Source organism: Pleurodeles waltl, chromosome 11 (assembly GCF_031143425.1).
Source record: "Pleurodeles waltl isolate 20211129_DDA chromosome 11, aPleWal1.hap1.20221129, whole genome shotgun sequence".
In the NCBI taxonomy this organism is placed as follows: Eukaryota; Metazoa; Chordata; class Amphibia; order Caudata; family Salamandridae; genus Pleurodeles; species Pleurodeles waltl.
In genome coordinates this window covers 407,804,479-407,828,012 of record NC_090450.1, presented here as the reverse complement: position 1 = coordinate 407,828,012, position 23,534 = coordinate 407,804,479, and the positions used below count along the sequence as shown (strand labels likewise).

The 23,534-nt window shown below is 46.6% G+C and overlaps 1 protein-coding gene across 3 annotated transcripts in view; it reads right to left on the bottom strand.

The window, feature by feature from the left end:
• Positions 1-23,534, bottom strand: part of UGGT1 (UDP-glucose glycoprotein glucosyltransferase 1) — a 1,185,714-nt gene that overhangs the window by 862,686 nt on the left and 299,494 nt on the right. For all 3 annotated transcript variants that reach the window (XM_069213734.1, XM_069213736.1, XM_069213735.1), the window contains exon 12: positions 19,460-19,551. In XM_069213734.1, the coding sequence (XP_069069835.1) occupies positions 19,460-19,551 (92 nt within the window). The remainder of the gene's footprint in view (positions 1-19,459; positions 19,552-23,534) is intronic.

Here is a 23,534-nt window from a genome sequence, read left to right as displayed (position 1 = left end):
TGTAGTACATTAGTGCTCTTTTGATGTCTAATGTATGTAGTGCTCTTTCAGCTATTGAGTCTGGCTGTGGAAAGAACACTGGCAATTCTACTGTTTGATTTAAGTGGAACGGTGAGATGACCTTTGGTAAGAATTTTGGGTTGGTTCTTAGAACTATCTTATTTTTGTGTATTTGAATAAATGGTTCTTGTATAGTAAATGCCTGAATTTCACTTACTCTTCTTAGAGACGTAATGGCAATGAGAAATGCAGCTTTCCACGTTAGATATTGCATTTCGCAAGAATGCATGGGTTCGAAAGGTGGACCCATGAGTCTTGTTAACACAATATTGAGGTTCCATGAAGGAACAGGTGGTGTCCTTGGTGGTATATTTCTTTTTAGGCCTTCTATAAATGCTTTAATGACAGGTATTCTAAATAGGGAAGTTGAATGAGTAATTTGCAGGTATGCAGATATTGCAGCGAGATGTATCTTTATGGAAGAGAAAGCTAGATTTGACTTATGCAAATGTAGTAAATACCCTACAACATCTTTTGGAGATGCATGCAATGGTTGAACTTGATTATTATGGCAGTAGCAAACAAATCTTTTCTATTTACTTGCATAGCAGTGTCTAGTGGATGGCCTTCTAGCTTGTCTTATGACCTCCATACATTCCTGTGTGAGGTTCAAGTGTCCAAATTCTAGGATTTCAGGAGCCAGATTGCTAGATTCAGCGATGCTGGGTTTGGATGCCTGATTTGTTGCTTGTGTTGTGTTAACAGATCTGGCCTGTTGGGTAGTTTGACATGAGGTACTACTGACAGGTCTAGTAGTGTTGTATACCAAGGTTGTCTTGCCCATGTTGGTGCTATTAGAATGAGTTTGAGTTTGTTTTGACTCAATCTGTTTACTAGATATGGAAGGAGAGGGAGAGGGGGAAAAGCGTATGCAAATATCCCTGACCAATTCATCCATAGAGCATTGCCTTGAGATTGCCGGTGTGGGTACCTGGATGCGAAGTTTTGGCATTTTGCGTTTTCTTTTGTTGCAAATAGATCTATTTGAGGTGTTCCCCAAATTTGGAAGTAAGTGTTCAGGATTTGGGTGTGAATCTCCCATTCGTGGACCTGCTGGTGATCCCGAGAGAGACTGTCTGCTGGCTGGTTCTGGATCCCTGGAATAAACTGTGCTATTAGGCGAATGTGGTTGTGAATTGCCCAATGCCATATTTTTTGTGTTAGGAGACACAACTGTGTTGAGTGTGTCCCCCCCTGTTTGTTTAAATAATACATTGTTGTCATGTTGTCTGTTTTGACCAGAATGTATTTGTGGGTTATTATGGGTTGGAATGCTTTCAATGCTAGAAATACTGCTAACAATTCGAGGTGATTGATATGAAACTTTCTTTGATGTACGTCCCATTGTCCTTGTATGCTTCGTTGATTGAGGTGTGCCCCCCACCCTGTCATGGAAGCATCTGTTGTTATCACGTATTGTGGCACTGGGTCTTGGAAAGGCCGCCCTTTGTTTAAATTTGTACTGTTCCACCATAGAAGCAAGATATATGTTTGGCGGTCTATCAACACCAGATCTAGAAGTTGACCCTGTGCGTGTGACCATTGTGATGCTAGGCACTGTTGTAAAGGCCTCATGTGCAATCTTGCGTTTGGGACAATGGCTATGCATGAGGACATCATGCCTAGGAGTTTTAATACCATCTTTGCATGTACTTTTTGTGTTGGATACATAGCTTGTATCACCTTGTGAAAATTGTGAACCCTTTGTGGACTTGGAGTGGCTATCCCCTTTGTTGTGTTGATTGTCGCTCCTAAGTATTGCCGTGTTTGACACGGCAGAATGTGTGACTTTGCATAGTTGATGGAGAAACCCAGTTTGCAAAGGGTTTGTATAACATAATCTGTGTGGTGTGAACACTTTGTTAGCGAGTTGGTTTTTTATTAACCAATCGTCTAGGTACGGGAACACGTGTATTTGCTGCCTTCTGATATGTGCAGCTACTACTGCTAGACATTTCGTAAAGACTCTTGGCGCGGTTGTTATTCCAAATGGCAACACTTTGAATTGGTAGTGTATTCCTTTGAATACAAACCGTAGGTATTTCCTGTGCGAGGGATGTATCGGTATATGGAAATACGCGTCTTTTAGATCTAAGGTTGTCATGTAGTCCTGCTGTTTCAGTAGTGGTATTACGTCTTGTAACGTGACCATGTGAAAGTGTTCTGATTTGATGAAGGTGTTTAATGTTCTGAGATCTAATATCGGTCTCAGGGTTTTGTCCTTTTTTGGTATTAGAAAGTACAGTGAGTAAACTCCTGTGTTCTTTTGTCAACCTGGTACTAATTCTATTGCGTCTTTTTGCAGTAATGCTTGAACTTCTAGTTGTAGAAGGTCGAAATGCTGTTTTGACATATTTTGTGTATTCGGTGGGACGTTTGGAGGGAGTTGGAGAAATTCTATGCAATAACCATGTTGGATAATTGCTAAGACCCAAGTGTCTGTTGTTATCTCCTCCCAAGATTTGTAGAACTGGCTTAGTCTTCCCCCCACTGGTGTTGTGTGAAGGGGTTGAGTGACTTGTGAGTCACTGCTTGTTTTGAGGGGTTTTGGCCCTTGAAATTTTCCCCGGTTTCTTGGGAATTGGCCCCCTCTGTATTGGCCCCGAAAGCCTCCCCTTTGATACTTTCCCTGGTAGGTAGACGGTGTTGTTTGTGAGGTGCTGGCTTGTGTGGCTTGTGTGGCTTGACCTCGAAACCCTCCTCTGAAAGTAGTTTTGCGAAATGTGCCAAATGTGCCTCTGCCCTGCGGGGAATAGAGTGCACCCATGGCTTTAGCCGTGTCAGTGCCTTTCTTTAATTTTTCAATTGCAGTGTCCACTTCTGGTCCAAACAATTGTTGTTCATTGAACGGCATATTGAGCACTGCCTGTTGTATCTCAGGTTTGAAGCCGGATGTGCGCAGCCATGTGTGCCTCCTTATCGTTACAGCAGTATTTATAGTTCTTGCAGCTGTATCTGCTGCATCCATAGAAGAACGGATTTGGTTGTTGGATATGTTTTGTCCCTCTTCAACCACTTGTTTTGCCCGTTTTTGGAATTCTTTGGGGAGGTGCTCGATGAGATGCTGCATCTCGTCCCAATGGGCTCTGTCATATCGCGCTAGGAGTGCCTGCGAGTTGGCGATGCGCCACTGATTTGCAGCTTGTACTGCAACCCTTTTCCCGGCTGCATCAAACTTTCGGCTCTCCTTGTCTGGAGGTGGTGCGTCGCCTGATGTGTGCGAGTTGGCTCTTGTACGAGCTGCTCCTACGACAACTGAATCTGGTGTCAGTTGTGATGTAATAAAAGCAGGGTCTGTGGGTGGTGCCTTGTATTTCTTCTCCACCCTTGGGGTTATTGCTCTGCTTTTAACTGGCTCTTTAAAGATTTGTTTAGCGTGCCTTAGCATTCCCGGGAGCATAGGAAGGCTTTGATAATTGCTATGGGTGGAGGACAGGGTGTTAAAAAGGAAGTCATCCTCCATAGGCTCTGAATGTAGCGATACGTTATGAAACTCTGCTGCCCTAGCTACCACCTGAGCATACGCTGTACTGTCCTCAGGTGGTGAGGGCTTAGTGGGGTACGACTCAGGGCTATTGTCAGATACTGGGGCGTCATAGAGATCCCATGCGTCCTGGTCATCTTGGCTCATGGTGGTATGAGCTGGTGATTGTGACGGAGTCTGTGCCGGTGATATATGAGTTGCCGGTGGTGGAGAGGGTGGTGGAGTTACCTTCTTTACCACTTTTGCTTGTGGTGTTTTTTCTTGTTGTTGGAAATCCAGTTTCCTTTTTCTTCTGATTAGGGGAAGGGTGCTGATCTTCCCTGTACCACTTTGTATAAAGATCCGCTTTTGCGTGTGATCTACAGCTGTTGTTTGTAATTCCTCCTCAAATCTGTGTTTTTGAAGTTGGGATGACAGTGATTGTTCCTCTGAGTAGGAACTGGCTTTCGGTTCGGTTGCTGGGCGTTTTGGCACCGAAACCGTGTCTTTTGTTGTTTTCGGGTCCGACGAGATCTTTCTCTTTTTCGGTGTCGTACCCTCTCGGTGTCGACCATCTTCGTGCCGCTATCTTTGTGCTGAGCAGCTTCGGTGCCGCTGTCTCTGTGCCGAGCAGCTTCGGTGCCGCTGTCTCGGTGTCGACCCTTTTCTGCAGCACTTTCTCGGTCCCGAGATTGCTGCGTGCTTGTGTCTCGACCTGAGTCGGACGATCTCGGCACCAGCTCGCCCTTTTTCGGTGCCGATGGACGGTCACCTACTTTATGGGTTGAGCCATGGCCTGTCGGCAGTGGCGTCCCCTGGGCTTTGTCTGTTTTTCTGTGTGATGCTTGTTTCGACGTCTTACTCACGGTTTCTTCGACGTCGAATTCTTCGGAATCCGATTCGTGGATGGAGAATGTTTCTTCTTCTCCCTCTTCCTCGAACCGTTGTTGTCCTGTCGGCGTGGACGCCATCTGCAACCTTCTGGCTCTTCGGTCTCGGAGCGTTTTTCTCGACCGAAACGCTCGACAGGCCTCACACGTCTCTTCTTTGTGCTCGGGTGACAGGCACAAGTTACAGACCAAATGTTGGTCTGTATAGGGATATTTACTGTGGCATTTAGGACATAATCGGAACGGGGTCCGTTCCATCAGTCTCGATGTTGCACGCGGTCGGGCCGACCAGGCCCCGACGGGGGATCGAAAATACCCCAAAGGGCTACAGGAGCTCTTCAAGATTCGGTGTCGATTCTAATCTAACCCGATACCGAACGAAACAATACCGACACATTTTCCGTTGATTCTGACTAACTTTCCGACCCGAAACACGGAGCGAAAAGGAACACGTCCGAACCCGATGGCGGAAAAAAAACAATCTAACATGGAGTCGACGCCCATGCGCAATGGAACCAAAGTAGGAGGAGTCCCTCGGTCTCGTGACTCGAAAAGACTTCTTCGAAGAAAAACAACTTGTAACACTCCGACCCAACACCAGACGGCGGCGGACTATGCACAGCATGTGTATCTGCATCTACACATGCCACCGAACTTAAGTAAAATATGAGGTGTACCCACTTCATGCCAGTTCCACCCCTAGGTTGGACGAGCTGAAGTGGACACTACTTTTTAAATTCATCCATCTTGTATGGAAGACATTAGGCCACTAGGGTTAGAGCTATGCCACTTCCCAAAGGAAGTGGTCATGGAAAAGGTGAAGTCATCCTAAAGGTGAGTAGCCCATTGGCTACCACCTGGCACTCCCTGTAACGCCCCTAAATTCAGTATTTATGCAGCACTCCTGAACCCTAGAATCAGATTCTTGTCAACCTAAGAACAGCCGGACAAAACAAAAGTCGTCCAACAGGGAAGACTGAAGCCACCAACTGACTGGACCCCAGCCTTACCAGCCTGTCTGCAGTCTTCAAAGAACCTGCACCCAGAAGACAACTATCCTGCAGCCCAGCAACCCCCAACACCTTGGGAGGACAGCCTGCCTTCGGTAAGGAGCACGAACTCCTGTGGACAGCAGACCTGTCCAGAATAAACTATCTGTAGAGAAGAAGAAGTCTGCTTGGGGAACTACGAAACTGCGCCTGGAACCACCTTTGTACCCGACGACACCGGCCCAAGTTCAAGTGGCCCCCCAGTCAAGTGAAGGTTCCCCAGTACTTCTGACCAAGAGGCCACCTTGGGCTGAACCTTGCCAGACTCCACAGCGACGCCTGCAGCCCCTGACCGTGACCTGCCCGGTAAGCTGTTTCCAACGCCAAAAAACGCCCCTGCTCCCGGACCTGCTGGCCCTTGGGGAGCTGGACCGTCCATGTTCCTACGACCCCTGGTATCTCAACTTACCTGGGCAGTTGTGGGTTGACCTCTCACGGCCTCCACACCAAAGCCCGCAGTCTGTTTCTGAAAGTGATCGCTTTCATTGAATAACTGGGCGCTGGACACTGTGTTGGCACTCTGCCCCCAGCCACCCCTGTGCCGTTGAGGGTATAAGTTTGGTGATGCCCTGTGTCCCCCCCTTACACTTACCTCAACTACAGGAGATCGACCCTTGACCCCGCTTTACTCACCTGTATGCATCACTTGAGCAGATACTCCCATCTCCCTTGGATAGCTTTGGGCGCCCAATGCTGGGTTAACACTCAGCACCCGGCCGCCCCTGTGCTGCTGAAGGTGTAAATCTGGTGCTGTCCTGTGGGCCTGCTCGCCCACATTACCACAAAACAAGCACTAGATCCATTTATTTCTGCCTCTGCAAACCTTTGGGAATCCAATGGACTCTCTACACAGTGTACTTCATTTTAGTGCACTATAGAGAAAGCCATCATCCTACACCCATGATGTGCGCAGATGAGCTGCGACTACAGCCATCACCTTGGTTAATACCAGAGAGGCACTGGTAAGGCCGAACGGGGAGCACAGTAAAGTGAAAGTGCTCATGGCCTACAGTGAACTGCAAGTAAAGTCTGTGGGCACGCAGGGCGAGGATGTCAAAATAGGCATCCTGCAAGTCCAACGCTACCATCCAGTCTTCGGGATCCAGGGTAGACGTTGAGCCAATGTGAGAATCTTGAATTTCTACTTTCTGAAGAAAATGTTGAAGGTTTGGAGATCTAGGATTGGACAAAGACTTGTTCTTTTTGGGTACCAGAAAGTAAAGGGAGTAGCAACCACAGCCTACTTCTGGCACTGGAACCCTTTCTATGGCTCCCTTGGCCAAGAGAGTCTTGACTTTCTCGCACAGCAAGGGACAAATGATCCTCCGTCAGCCGGTTGTAAGATGGAGGTATGGAGGGAGTACTGGTCTCTAAGGTGAAGGAGTAGCCCCTCCGAATAATCTGAGAAATCACCTGCTTGACTGACAGTGCTGGAGGGGACGGCAGATCCAATTGGATGGCTATGATCTAAAAGGTCAAGGTCAGGATGGTTTGGAGTCTGCTGCTGGGGGTGGGAGGTTGAAGCAGACCTCTGGCTACTGGACCCACAAGATCAAGAAGAGCCACGTCCTCATCCATGAAGAGGCTGGGAAGCTTGTGGGGGCCAGTGACTACGACAGGGTTGGTGCAGCTGAAAGCCTCTTTCGTAGCCACAAAAGGAACCAAGGGCATACTCGGGGTGACGCGGGCAGCTAGGAGAGGCCCTTAGACTTGGCCATGAGGAAAACCTTGACATCCCCTGAAAAGCCAGACGTTCTCAGCCGGGCTTGGCGTCCGAGTGCCACTGTTGTGGAAACCGCTCTGCTCAGCGAATCAGTCACGTCCAAACCAAGTGTATAGTGTACTTAGCTGTGTCTCTCCCTTCTTTGACTGCTTGGGAGAGAACAGCTTGGGCCTCCTCTGGGACCTGTGGCAGCCCTTGCCCATCTGTGTCCCACAGTGTGTGGGAATAGCGGCCCAATAAGCATGCAGTGTCCATGGGCCGCAATGCAAGGCTGGTGGTAGAAAACATTTTCTTACTGAACCTATCCAGCCTTTTGGATTCTCTGTCCGGGGGTGCGGCAGGGAATGCGCCATGGGAAGGGGGAAGTGTGAACCACCAAGCTATACGAGTTAGGGTGCTGGATAAGGAAGCTTGGGTCCCCTGAGGCAGAGGGAAGGTGGCACAGCAGGCAATCGTCCTTTTCACAGGAGGCCTATGCTGGGTTTGGACCAGGTTCCCAGTAGGACGTTGGTGAGGACTTCATTGAAAGGAAGCAGGGACTTAAGAAGTGTAAGCTCCCGGCTGCAACACCTTCATCAATCTGTTGGTCTTGACTGCCGCTAAGGGCAACTTGAGTTCCAGTACATCAGCCACCCTCTTCAAAACCATAGCATATTTAGCTCCCTCCTCCCTAGCCACAGTAGGGGGAGAAAGCATTCCGGTATCTGGAAATTTGTCCAGTCCGATAGCATCACCCAATTCCTCAAACCAGTCAAAATCCTGATCTTCTGACTGAGATTCTGATAGGTCCAGTGAACCCTCCACTGGCCCTTCAGAATAAGGCTGAGGCACCGACCAAGGACACAAGGGTCCTGTCAGCCCTGGTATCGGTGTCAGTCGACACGGCTCGTGTCAGATTCGGGGATCACAATGGGTGATCCCGGTGGGCACCAGGAGCATCGGTGTCAGAACAGGTGCTGGGGAAGGCCGTAGTGGCACAGACAGTGCAGGTCTGGCTCTATGGGGGGCCCCATCGGTACTGGGGTAGCAGGTGCTGGAATGGAACCAGATGGGACCTCCCTCTGACCTTGCGGGACCCAAAGGCGCTCCGGAGGGGTCGGCCTGCTCAAAAATGAGGTGTGTGGTCTGGTGAAATTCCTTAATTTGGGTAGGATTCGCTCCGGCTCCTGTAAAGGAGAGGAGGCACGAAGTTGGCCCTAGCGTAGCCTTGGAGGAACCATGCCTTAAACACCGATATTCCTTTGTCACGTCGGCCAATGGACAAGGAGAAGTCAAAGCGCATTTTGACTTATTGCTTTTCTTGTGCCTCTTACCGGAACAGCCCGATGACTGAGTGGGGCGCAGAGGACTTGGGACTCCTGGAATGATCCTGGGAACTCCCTCTTGACTATGATCAAGACCCCTGAGGAGCTGAATGATGCATAGTCGCCTGTGGGAGGCAAGCAGTTTTAGGAACCGCTCTTTCAACAGCTTTGGCGCCCATGGCCCATCAACTGGAGCACGATTTGGAGTCGAGGTAGTTCTCAGACACTACAGACATGACAGGTGTGGGTCAGTTACCAACATGGTGCGGTGACAGGCGCCACAGGGTTTAAAACCAGTCTTTCTCTATGACAACTTATAACATCAGGAGGAAACAAAACCTCAAAAAAGTACAACAAATCGTCGAAAAAATCCTGAGAAAAAGTGACAGAGGGGTAGCTCTCTCCAGATCTGTGCTGGATGACGTCAAAATAAAAGAACTTACGTCATTGCGCCAAGGTGGCGCCTATATTGGTGAAGCAGATGTCACTTCTGCCGTGGATGTTGCAGCGTGGAGGTGACTGACACCATCTACCAGGGAGCAGGGGTACTAACATAAAAAACTTCTGGATCCAGCCTGATTCCTGGGTGTAAGGAAATGCCTCCTTGGCATGGTTACCCCCTGACTTTTTGCCTTTGCTGATGCTAATTTTTGATTTGAAAGTGTGCTGAGGCCTGCTAACCAGGCCCCAGCACCAGTGTTCTTTCCCTAACCTGTACTTTTGTTTACACAATTGGCACACCCTGGTATCCAGGTAAGTCCCTTGTAACCGGTACCCCTGGTACCAAGGGCGCTGATGCCCGGGAAGGTCTCGAAGGGCTGCAGCATATCTTATGCCACCCTGGGGACCCCTCACTCAGCACAGACACACTGCCTGCCAGCTTGTGTGTGCTGGTGAGGACAAAACGAGTAAGTCGACATGGCACTCCCCTCGGGGTGCCATGCCAACCTCACACTGCCTATGCAGTATAGATAAGTCACCCCTCTAGCAGGCCTTACAGCCCTAAGGCAGGGTGCACTATACCATAGGTGAGGGCACCAGTGCACGAGCACTGTGCCCCTACAGTGCCTAAGCAAAACCTTAGACATTGTAAGTGCAGGGTAGCCGTAAGAGTATATGGTCTGGGAGTCTGTCATACACGAACTCCACAGCACCATAATGGCTACACTGAAAACTGGGAAGTTTGGTATCAAACTTCTCAGCACAATAAATGCACACTGATGCCAGTGTACATTTTATTGTAACATACACCCCAGAGGGCACCTTAGAGGTGCCCCCTGAAACCTTAACCAACTACCCGTGTAGGCTGACTGGTTTTAGCAGCCTGCCACACTCGAGACATGTTGCTGGCCACATGGGGAGAGTGCCTTTGTCACTCTGTGGCTAGTAACAAAGCCTGCACTGGGTGGAGATGCTTATCACCTCCCCCTTGCAGGAGCTGTAACACCTGGCAGTGAGCCTCAAAGGCTCACCCCCTTTGTTACAGCACCACAGGGCATTCCAGCTAGTGGAGTTGCCCGCCCCCTCCAGCCACGGCCCCAAAACAAGGAGGAGTCACTGGCCAGTCAGGACAGCCCCTAAGGCAACCTGAGCTGAACTGACTCTGACTCTGACTTTTAGGAATCCTCCATCTTGCAGATGGAGGATACCCCCAATAGGGTTAGGAATGTGACCCCCTCCCCTTGGGAGGAGGCACAAAGAGAGTGTAGCCACCCTCAGGGCTAGTAGCCATTGGCTACTGCCCTCCCTGACCTAAACACACCCCTAAATTCTGTATTTAGGGGCTCCCATGAACCTAGGAACTCAGATTCCTGCAACCTAAGAAGAAGAGGACTGCTGAGCTGAAAAACCCTGCAGAGAAGACGGAGACACCAACTGCTTTGGCCCCAGCTCTACCGGCCTGTCTCCCCACTTCTAAAAGACACTGCTCCAGCAACGCTTTCCCCAGGACCAGCGACCTCTGAATCCTCAGAGGACTGCCCTGCTCTAGAAGGACCAAGAAACTCCTGAGGACAGCGGCTCTGTTCATCCAAGACTGCAACTTTGTTTCCAAAGGACCAACTTAAAGACAACTGCGTTTCCCGCCAGAAGCGTGAGACTTGCAACTCTGCACCCGACGCCCCCGGCTCGACTTGTGGAGAAACAACACTTCAGGGAGGACTCCCCGGCGACTACGAGACCGTGAGTAGCCAGAGTTGCCCCCCCTGAGCCCCCAAAGCGACGCCTGCAGAGGGAATCCCAAGGCTCCCCCTGATCGCGACTGCCTGACTCCCAGATCCAGACGCCTGGAAAAGACTCTGCACCCGCAGCCCCCAGGACCTGAAAGATCGGAACTCCAGTGCAGGAGTTACCCCCAGGAGGACCTCTCCCTTGCCCAGGTAGTGGCTACCCCGAGGAGTACCCCCCCTTGCCTGCATCGCTGAAGAGACCCCTTGGTCTCCCATTGATTTCAACGACAAACCCCACGTGTGTTTGCACACTGCACCCGGCCGCCCCGTGCTGCTGAGGGTGTACTTTCTGTGCTAACTTGTGTCCCCCCCGGTGCCCTACAAACCCCCCCCCGGTCTGCCCTCCGAAGACGCGGGTACTTACCTGCTGGCAGACTGGAACAGGGCACCCCCTTCTCCATTGAAGCCTATGCGTTTTGGGCACCACTTTGAACTCTGCACCTGACTGGCCCTGAGCTGCTGGTGTGGTAACTTTGGGGTTGCTCTGAACCCCCAACGGTGGGCTACCTTGGACCCAAATCTGAACCCCGTAGGTGGTTCACTTACCTACAAAAACTAACAAATACTTACCTCCCCCAGGAACTGTTGAAAATTGCACTGTGTCTAGTTTTAAAATAGCTATATGTGATTTATTTGAAAAGTATATATGCTATTGTGATTATTCAAAGTTCCTAAAGTACTTACCTGTAATACCTTTCATTTGAAGTATTACATGTAAAATTTGAACCTGTGGTTCTTAAAATAAACTAAGAAAATATATTTTTCTATACAAAAACCTATTGGCCTGGAATTGTCTGAGTGTGTGTTCCTCATTTATTGCCTGTGAGTGTACAACAAATGCTTAACACTACTCCTTTGATAAGCCTACTGCTCGACCACACTACCACAAAATAGAGCATTAGTATTATCTCTTTTTGCCACTATCTTACCTCTAAGGGGAACCCTTGGACTCTGTGCATACTATTCCTTACTTTGAAATAGTGCATACAGAGCCAACTTCCTACACTGGGAGAATTCAAAGGTAGGGAATCTGCGGCTAGAAGTCTCTATCAAATAATAGTTGCAAAAGTGTAAACAAACAAAACAGTAAGCATGTTCAGTGAAGGGGTGAACTTTGTTTTTTCAAGATATGCCTCTGCAGTTTTCATACTGCTTGTAAGAGACCAAATAAGAGTGGAATAAGAATTGAAATACATTTCTTCATCAAAAAAATTTGTTAGCAGATAAAGGTAACACACCACAAAATATTCACCACTGTAGATGACATGGCATCTCAACAGTGCAAAGACATGACTGAGCTGGGAAAAGACTACATGGGATGAAAAGTGCGAAACTCAGAATAGGTGATGCCATCAACCACAGACTTCACTATAGAATCTCTACGTGCTAACAAACCTATTCCAGCGCTGACCAATTATAGGACATCCCATGCCTTGGAATGAGAAGAATTATTGACAGTAAGAGCAGTTGTAACTCTCCACCTAGCAATTATGATTTAAGTCTACAGCATGGTATTTTCCAGATTCTGAACCAGAGCAATCAGTCTTCACATTTGTAGAGATGTGGCACTCAAAACTGAACAAACTGAGCTAGATATGGCAACTTTAACTCAATAAACGCCATCTCCTCTGCCTGCTTACTCACTTAGAGCATTTTACTAAAGCCCTCCAAGTGGCAAACCCTACACAGGAAACATCACTGTGACACAGACCCTCATCACCAGCTGACTGGACTACAGCAACAACCTCTACATAGGGATTGCCACACACCTCCTCAGAGACTTCAGACCATACAGAACACCGCAGCCAGACTCATCCTCAGCCTTCCCTGACGAACCCACATCACACCCCACCTAAGGCAACTCCACTGGCTCCCCATACAGAAGAAATACCAATTCAAGCTGCTGACCCACCCACACAGGGCTCTACACAAACAAGGACCCGCGTACATTAACCACTGCATGACCTTCCACCAACTGTCAAGAAGACTACGCTTTGCCTCCCTTTCAATTGCCCATAGTCCCCACACCTATCGAAGCAGAAGGGGACAAGGCGCCTTCTCTCACATCACAGTAAAAACCTGAACAGCCTCCCCATGCACCTCCGGACCATCACCTCATTCTGGAATTCCGAATGGACCTCAAGACCTCGCTGTTCAGTAAGCCTCCGGGGCCTGCAAGTGCCTGGATACCCTATTAGGTGATTAGCCACGCTTTATAAATCCTGATTTATTGATTGCTTGAATAAAGTACTTCTGAAGTCGCATCAATAGCTGGACTCAAAACATTAGATGAGGTTTGTAATAGACAATACATCTCACCAGTCTGTCTCCTCCATTTGGAGCTGAATGCAGATTAAGCTTCCCAAAAATGCTACATACAGTACAGGCCAGCTGGAGAACAATCCACAAAATCTTAAGACTTACAAATGTAGTTTGTCAGGTCAGACCACATTCAATTTATATTGCAGATGAAGCAGGATAACAGCATATTGGGCAACGGTACACCTTTTTCTTCTTGTTTTCGGAGGAATATGGCTGGGTTTTGGTAACAACTGTTTTAGAGAACTGTATGCTACTTAAGTAACTGCTTTATAAACAGTTTTATGTAGTGCTCATTCTGAGTCAAAGTACATTTGAAATTATTTATTTAAGGTGGCCCTGGATGTTAAGGTTATTATGATTCCCACTCCTGTGAGGATGCCACATCTTTTGGGTTATTTTTGTAAGGCATTTTTATTTTTTCCCGATTTTTACATCCAGGCAATGTAGCCTTTTTACCTCAAACATTTTAACAGCGTTAGGAACAGGTGGACTCAGATTGTTTAATTTAAATTTTATAATTATCTTACGGGGAGATTTTAATGCCGAAATTTGCACTGGCTCCACCTTTGTTCACTTCTCTCCATTACAACCTTTTGGTTTACCCAACAGTAAAAATGGAAGCCAGGGCTTGTGATTTGTTCATTTTTCTTTTAGAGTAATATTATGGAATTGTAGACAAATCACTTAACCAAGAAACTAACTTCACAGGGCACAATTCTAGATTAAGTTGAATCCACAAGGTTACACACACATCTACATGTGTGTGGTATTAGGGCTTGTGCCAATAGTGACCCCAATCCCACTATTGCCACATTTGATCCCTCCAGTTACGGTTCTGCCCCTCAGACAATGGGTATCCAAAAGATGTTACGATGAGGGACAAGGGATTAAGATTGTTTTGGAAGGGGGTAGATATGCCTCAGGATGTTGCATAAGGAACTTACATTGCCCAGGCCACAAATTAAGGATACTCTGCCCAACTGGTTTGATAGTACCTGCAGGACAGCCAATAGATCATTGCGCTGTGCCCTAAACTCGAACCCAAGGCACAAGGGGGCTGTTTTCATGTGAAGGATAGCATTTAAAAATGTGCTTAAATATAGAAAATGTGTTCTTAGAGAAGCCCTTTTGGACACTCTAGTCTCTTCTCTGAATAACCATGACCCAAAGACCTTCTGGGAAATAGCTGACAAAGAACATTCTTACAAGTAAAAGCTGCTGAGTACTGCCATCCACAATATAGAAGACAAACTGTTCACTCATTTCTATGCTACCTATGCCTTTAGTCATATTTCTACCAATGACACGATCATTAGCAATTTAAAGGCTAACTATCCTGTGGCGAATAACTGAGTTAAACGAGGTCGCCCTTGCCATTTCCGTGAGTCCCAGTGGAAAGGCCCCTGGTTTTGACAGGGTTGTTATGGACTTTTATTAGTCTGATGTTGTATTTTGGGCTCCCCGTCTCATGAACATTTTAAACTCTGCATGCAGGTCTTAAGAGATATCCTCTCGACATACTGCTATACTCATATCTGTATTTTAGAAGAGAGATAGAATACGGTTTCTACACATTCTTCGATTGCTAAGGTTCATGGAGTGTGCTGTATTAGCTAGAATTCAGTCATGCTGGGAAGAGGCAAACATTCTGTCGGGAGAATACAGGTTCACATATGACCTTGGTACTGGTGAACAGTATCTTAACCTCAACAAGGTTACCAATAACTATACTGTGGCCAAAAAGGGGACCTTACACTTGTCCTTCACAGACTTAATTTTGGAGTTTGAGTGGGTGAAAGAACCAAAGTATGGGGATCACTATGATATCTGGGCGTCAGTGAGATTTAGAGGTGGGGTGGGGGCTGCATTTAGTCTTTTCTTTTATCTCGTGGAGTAAGACACGAGTGCATGGTAGCCCCATCTTGTTTTCATTATATATCAAGAGTCTTCGCTCTTTTATAATCTCCCACAGATAAGAGATGTTAATGGCACATTTTCAACCAAGCTGCTATACGCAGATGATGGAGTGTTACTCTCTTGGACAACAAACGACCTGAAGACCATTAGCAATAATGTTATCAGGTTCAGGGTTTGACCAGACCTCAATACTAATCCCTGCGAAACTTACTACATTGTCTGTGGTTCAAAGCATAGTAAAAACAGAGTTTTTAGTATTAAGGGAAAAAAGACTTGAGAGGGACAGCCAATTTTCTTATTTGGGTATTATCTTTGACTCTAAAAGAATGTGGGGTCGATATATTTGTGCCTCAAGTTCATGCAGTCTATTAGTATTTTGAGGGATTTTGCCACAAACATAGGAAATTACGCTGTGAAGCCTATGTTGGAGGCGTACAAACGGAGATGTTTACCCATCTTAATGTTTGAGGAGGGTTTGTGGAGGTAATGCCATACCAATCACATCTGTTCGATGCCTACTCAATGTCCCTCAGGGGAAAATTGATTCAACTACTGTTTTGACCAGCCCTGTGATGAGGATACTTCTCCATCCCTTTTACATTTTCTCTTTTACTATAAATGCTATCTTTCTTTTACCCGCTGTTCCTTAGTATCGATATTTAAAGATTATAATGGTAGCAAATGTAATCCTGCACTTTATTTTTACACACCTTATGAACCCTTTAGTTTGTCCCTCAGTGGGAAGTTTTTTTAAATGTGTGATGTCCCATCCGAAAGCTCGGTTTTAACATGTTGGTTCTGTATGAATGTATCTGTATTTTATTGTTCTTTTAAGGTTCAAATCTGTTTATTAGTCTGAAAAGGAAAACACATACAGCCACCAACAACCGCAGGCAGGTGGGAAAAGCGAACTAGTGAGTGACCGTGCTCCCACTGGGGACCAGCTGGAAGCGGTGGTGGGAGAAATAGGTGTTGGGAGGCGAATCCAACTCGGGGAGTGCGTGTCCGATTCCGATGTCTCTGGTTTGCATCTAAAGGTAGCATTCTTCCCTCAGGCGCTCAGTCACTACTCTGCAATAGTTGGGGGGGGGGGGGGGGGGGTTCAGGTCTTCTCTAATGTCAAAGGAGAGTGTTTCACCAATGCAGTCATCTTTTCCATGCCCTGTATACCACAACCTATGGTGCCAATCCACACATTCTGGTACTTTATCCATGCTCTACTGTGCTGTTATGGTTTGTCTGGGTGCGCACAGTGTCAATGTGAGCAACCCATCTCTGTGCAGGCTCAGGAGGTATATACGCCAGTTTATTGGCAAGGCCGAGTAAAATATAGGCTGGAAATCAATGGAATGTGATATTGAACACTTCATTGATACCCTGCAGCACAGACTCCCATTATACCACTTAAGCTTCGGGCATCACCATAAGGGGTGCGCCAGTCTGCCTGGATCACCACACCTGTGTCAGCAAAGACCCAATGCAGAGGTCCGCCACTGCGCCAAATGTGCGGTGTAATATACCAACACTGGTCAAGTTTCAGCATTGTTTTCATACCTACGACCATAGATGCCAAGGCCCTAGCCCTGTAGTATATATCAAGACCTTTTTCTGAAAACGTGCGTTTTTGCAAAGTAAGCTAGTCATTACCATTTTGCGCAGGTGGAGGAAGGAAGGGGTCGGGTTACCAATGATGGGGTAACAAGGTAGATAATCCTGATGATTTAGCTGTCCTGTCCCACGCTTGCAGCTTGGCCCGACGGCTGGGGAGGAGTACACGTCCCAAGGCTGGTCGTGTTTCACTAGCCAGGGCACCTTCCAGATATGTATGTCGGCTACCATCTGGCCCATGAACCACGAGTGCTTCTCTTATGCCATTCTACTATGTATCGCAGTTGGGCTGCCAAATAGTAGTTAGCGAAATTGGGACAGCCAAAGCCCCCATCCATGATCAAAAGGTACCAGCAAGGCCGTGCCATACGCACCCTCCCTCCACTCCCATACAACGCACTCTATCTGCTATTGCAGTATCTTTAGGAGACGCTGAAGAGGGAGGGTGTGATTGTCAGAGGATCCTATGGAGAAGGATCATTTTAAGGGCCGCAATCCGGCCCACCCAAGACAGGATACCCATCTTCCAGTTGCGAAGGACCCTCTGAGCGCCTCGATAAGATCTTGATAGTTGTGTTCTGCTGTTTGTTCGAGGGACAAGCAGATCTTAAGGCCCAGATAGTGTATCCTGTGGGGAGCGCATAACAGAGGGTAGAGGGCCTCTAATGCTGCTTTGTCTGCCACTGGAATTGTAAGGTTCAGGATCTGAGATTTTTGCAAATAAGTCTTAAATCCAGATACCTTCCTGAAAGCCTCAATCTCGGTCAACGGAGCCGGGAGGGACCAGTGCAGGTCTGAGAGGGTCAAAAGGGCATTGTCAGTATACAGCGCAATCACATGCTTATGGTTAGCTAAAGTGATACCCATACCTCCCCGCTCCCCCAAACATGCTATGCCATAGGCTCCATGTGTAGCAGGGACAATCCTGTCTGGTGCCCCTGGTGATGTTAAAGAGGTAGGAGAGTATGCCATTCCTCTGGCAGATGGGTGGGTACAGCCACTGTTGATCCATCGCAACAGGCAGTGGCCACAGCCTCTCTCCCACCCCCCCCCCCCCCTTTTGCCAGTCCAAACTGCAAGAGCCTCCAGTGGAATTGGTCAAAGGCCTTCTTCTGCATCAACGGAGAGGGAAAGAGCAGGATTGTGAGCAGATGACACTTTGTCCATGAGATAGATTATCTTCTTTGCGCTGTCACTACATCCCCTTTCTGGGATAAACCCGGTTTCAACGGGGTCCACCAGCCTGTGAATGTATTGCTTAAGGCGACCAGCTAGTATGGTGGTGAAAATGTTTGCATCTACTTTAAGGAGTGAGATGGGGTGATAAAAGGTGCATGTACTAGGGTCTTTCCCCTGTTTCACGACGATTGTTATGTTCGCCTCAGTTATGATGAGCGTGAGCGCTCCTGAGTTGCTAGAGGAGTTGAAGAGACACGTTAGAAGCAGTGCCAGGATTGGGCAAAAGGTTTTATAGAATGCGGGGTGAAGCCATCACTCCTGGGGGCCTTTCTCAATCCGTAAATTGTATATAGCGGAAAATACCTTCACTGTCCAGCTGTCTGCCCCCAAGGACTCCAATTCTTCCTGAAGGATTTTGAGGAGTATCGAGCAGGACACAATGCTCCAGCTCTTCCTGATTGACTTCACCAGCTGTGTACAATCCGGTATAGAATGCCCCAAAGGTGTGGGATAAATCCTCACCTGTCAGGGCCTCTGTCCCATCAAACGTGAGTATGCACAAGACCCTGTGTCACTGCCATTTATCCAGCAGCTGGCAAGTCAGAAGGAGCCCAATTTTACTGGTGCCTATGTAGTATGTTTGCATACTTTGCCCTGTCGTAGTCCATCATTGTTAACTCTTTCTTCTCTAGTGTTTGTTGTTGCAACATCGGGCGTGCTCCTGAATGTCAGCATCTTCCAATGCTTTTACTTATTCCTCTAGGGCTAGGCACTTAGAATGTCTCTCTTGCCCCGAACCACCGCTTCTAGAGCATCCCAGAGCAAAGGGAAGGGGGCATTCTCCTTGTAATTGTGTTGGAGGTAATGTTGTATCCTGTTCTAAATCTGTCTTGGCCTCTTTCGAGTGTAGGAGATGGTTGACTAAGTCTCCAGGTACGGCTACCATTCAGCTGGCAGGGGATTGTGAAGGTGATGTGTAACGGTGAGTGGTCTGACACTGTGGAGACCCGAATCTCCTCATTTGTTGTGGCCTGAAGGACACACGGGGTCACCAGGAAAAAGTCAAGATTTACATAAGTCTTTCTAGATGCCAAGAAGGAATAATCTCTAGTCTGTTGGTGCCGATAGCACCAAATCTACCAACCACTGAGTTCCTGTAGGGGAAATCCCTTCACCGCTTGCTCTTTCACCTGGTGGTCACTGTGACTGCCTGTCTGGTCAGTCTGCCGCTCCCCTAACTTTCACATCCTCAGAAGAACTACTCCTTCTTCCAAACTGGGTCCCCAACAACACCATGGTAACCTCACGTGGACTGACGGCTTGCCCCAGGCATAGAGAGCCAACCACTCGAGGCTGTGGACTGAAGGTCTTGGGATCACCGTTTCTCTGGCACGTGCTGTGGGCACCATCTTGTGAGCTCCATGTGTAGAGCTGCTTCAGGAATTTTCCTTTGGGTCACGTCTCTTCGCTTGCTGTACTGCCTTCCCCTCCCTCGCCAGTGAAGTTGCCTTTCTTGACCACCACTGCCCTAGCCCGAGGCTCAATTTGTTACAGGCATGTGGAGCTCCAGAAGAACGTACTTAGTCGTCCGCCATCTTGACCACTTCTCCATTTTATTGTTCTTGTACGAGAATTTCTTAAATAATTGAATAAAGACCTTGAACTGAGTCAAAGCATACCTCTTACCCTAAAGCAAACCTCTGACAGAACTCTTACCTGAAAATATCCTGTGATTCAAGGTCAACATGCAGTCCGTTTATAAAGAATGCAGAATCTCCAGGATGCAGTCCCAAAGTACCTTTGAAAAACTGAAAGAAGGGGAAAAAAAGTGAAACAACTTCTTAAAGCACATACACTCAGCACTTTAAACTATTCTACAGTATGAAACCTTAACTCCTAACACAAACGTTTCTTTCAAGTTTACGGTTCTTGCATGACCCATCCTGGCACTAAATAAAACTAAATGGCTGCATCCCAGAGTAGCCTGGGTTAGCTGCATATCAGGGAACTCTCCAGGAAGGAAAGTAGATGGACTTGAACTAACTTCAATAATCCCGCTCACCTGTTTGGAAAACACACCTAACCCCAGGAACCATTCAAGTGTTCTCATAATAAAATTCTCCCCACGTAAAGGTCTTGACAAATATATACCAATACAGAACATATTATTGGTCAGACTCAAAGTAATATGAAGCAGAATCACAATACAAAACTGAGTACCTCCATGAATGAGCTTACGATATTGTACTGCAATCTTACAGAACCATAGTACATAAACCAATAACAGTGAACAGTAACTGAACCCAGAGTCAGATCCCAGAAGGAAGAACTGAAGTCTATAAACATTTGTTGCTTAAAAAGTCAATTCAGCTTATTCTTTTAAAACCATAAACCTAGGCTTACTTCAAGCTGGTCCCATGACACATTTAAATGGCACTCCAGCAAATGGATGTTAGCTTTTTACTTCTAGCTACATTTAACTACCTGGTACATTCAAAGAACTGGGCACATCATCCTCATCATTTATTGATAGTTCGAAACATTATGTTTCATCATCAAAAAATCCAAGCATGATTTTTTTTTTTTTTTTTTTAAATCAAGTACAAGCAATAGATGATGGTCTTAAGATCTAAGAACTTAAAATAGAAAATCACTTCATAAGTTAAAAACAAAAAAAACATGCAAGAAGCACATGGTTCCATATAATAACTGCTACTTTACAATTAACTGCCCCAGCTAAATACAAACATGCGAAAAAGAATCAGCACCTTCGGGCAGTAGAAGACAACTAAAACATTAAAGTGTAATTTCATAGAATGTCTAACATTTTGCTGTGTAGAAAAATTTGGAGACTGCCACAATCAAAGAGGTTTCACTTTTGCATACCCTGGATGCCTCTCCTCTAGTGGGTAGGCTCAAAATCCTGCACATTGGCACAATCCATTGGACCTGGGTTTTGCATAAAGTGGGCAGAAGAACACAAAATCCTTCTTGCTTTTGCGTACATTTTTTGCGATAAAAACAATATTCGAATCCCTGATTTATCTTTCTCCATCTTTCTCCAACTAGCGGTAAAGGGCGCTAAAGGAAGCGACCCATACCTAAATTGGAGGTACAGAGACTGAGCCCGAACAGGACGCGTAAAATCCAGGAACTCCTCTGCCCTGCACACTGCTTTTAGAAGGATGAAGGCACTTGTTAAACTCCCTTGTGAGGATGCGGATAAGCGATCCCTGCATCTAGTGGCCTTCTCTTCAATCATCTTCTTAACTAGGGCAGCATTACCCCTTGATGGATTGTGGCTCACTCCAGAACCTACCCAGGCCCCACTCACTCCAGCCCTTCTTAAATTCCCATAACCATTCGATTTTCCTCCCACCACTGCCCGATATGACATCCTGCATGCCCTCTCTTAACAGGCACAGTTGGTGCCACAAATTCTGATCAAATACAATAAGCGTCTCAGAGCCACCAATGATGAGATCTCATTAATCCCCAGGTCCAACTGGAGCACCCTTCCCTAGACTCACCAGACCTCTAATAAAGTTGATCTCTGCTACGCTCAGTGGACTAATGTTAAAGTACCCCCATAATTCTGCCCAATAAAGAACAGCCCCCCTTGCTTGGGCATTATATATTTCAATTGCTGGACATACAGGGGACTATGCGCCCTTTTTGGCCACCTAAAGTATGGCTCCAGCTTGCTGCTTTACAGTTAGAGTACTCTTTAGAATTTGCGGGTCCCAGGATCCTGACTCATCTAACCTGATACCCAGGTAGTCGAAGTCTTGGACCCTTTCAAGCACTTCTGACCCCACACTGATGACTCCACTCCCCTTGCCCTGCTTAGTGAACGTCATGTATTTGGTCTTGGAAATATTTATATCAAGACCAAAATTGATATAAAACTGAATAAAGCTACTGATCAACCTTTGTAAACCCCTCCTAGTCTTGGACAACAACAACGTGTCGTCCACAAAGAGGAGGGCTGGTATTTTTACTCCTGCCAGCATAGGGGAATCACTAGAACAGCTAGTCAAATAAGCAATACAATTATTGAAGTAGAGGAAGAAAAGGGTAGGAGTAAGTACACAGCCCTGCCTAACGCCTTGGTTAACTGGAAGAGCCTCTGCTAAAGGTGTGGAGCAAAGGGAGAATTAACAAAGTTCCCCTCGTGTAGTAATCTGACTAAATATAAGAGGTCAGGCGGAGCACCTTCCACAGTTTCCTTCTGGGTACCAAGTCAAGTGAGGCATGCAAATCAATGAATGCCACAAAAAGGGCATGCCTGGCCAGGTCAACCACTTAACCAAGAGGAACGGGAAGACCTGGTCAAAGGCGCTGACCTTATGCCTAAATCCAGCCTGAAGCCTTATCAGGATCTGCTTGTCTTCGCACCACCCGAGGAGGCACTCAAGGACCTGCTTGCAACAAAGTTTTTGAAGATTATCTAGTAGGATAATAGGGCAACAGTTAGAGGGCACACCAGGATCCCCCTTTCTGAAAATGAGAACGATCTCAGAGCACATCCTTTTGCTTCCATCAAAATCACTCTATAGCAACATAAACTCTTATGATAAATAGTATTACAGGTACTCATGCTGTTCATCTGTGTGGAACAAGTTAGAGTGACAAGGTTAATGATGCAACCTTATGAAAAGGTTTCGCCTATCACACCAAGACTCTTTCGTCAGCCCTTAAGCTGTTGGTGCAGGAGACCGGTGGTAGTGGCACATGACAAACGGTTGCAACATACATTTCTGTGCCACAAAGATCTGGCAGAAACTGTTTATCTAGTGACATAAGAAAGTTGTGAGAAATACAGCTACTTGCAATCACAAATATCCAAATGTTTTTCTAGCTACTTTCTTCTGTCAGTTTCAGCTACAACTTAAACTAAAATGTTATTCATGAATGTGCTATATAAACATTGGAAAAAGCATCTCTATGGCAGTTGTTTCTAGCTCTAAAGCGTGTATTCATTGATATCCATGATTTTCAGAATTTGTGAAATCACCCTTGATTCCTATAAAAAAGAACGCTAAAAATAGAAAAAAGTAACGATTTACTAGAAGAGTATTATACATACAGAAGATATAACCATGGGTTAATTAATGATTTCAGAACCTGTTAAACAAATCCCAGAAGAGTCTCTGGCAAGTCTGCTGCGGTCTCCAGAATGATCTATACTAGCTTATAGGTCACAGTGACCTAGGGAAATACTGGTCTGTGTTCTCCACTCTGAGAGCCTAGTGGTAGACGCAAAGACTGTGGGGCCAAGAAAAATCTACCAGGTGATCTAAAAGATAGTTTGGCATGGGACAATGGTGCCCAGTGTGTAGGTCCTAACCTTATGTGGCACTGATGGGTCCCTACTCTATTACTCAAAAATACTTACCAAAGGAATTCGTACGGGGTGCACTAAAAATTCCCTCCTCCCTTTATACAGAGATTTGTTAAGTTTATTAGTTTAAGACTCATTTAAACGGTCATTGCCTTTCTCTAACCATGAGTCTGTAAACATAGCAGAATATGTGTGCAAATTCTTAATTCTTTTGTTACTGGTGACTCATCTATGAGAGGTAAAGTTTCTAATTCAAAAGGGAGACATGTTCATGGGTACCTTTTGCTGTAATTAAATGGCAACTTGGGGCTCCTTACCGGGAACACTGTGGGTGATGCATCTAGGCAGTATACTCCCCTTATGGGCACATGGAAGATCCACTTACATATTAGAACATATGTAGTTGTTTAGGAATGAGCTGTCACACGATACAAATGCGTTTAGAAT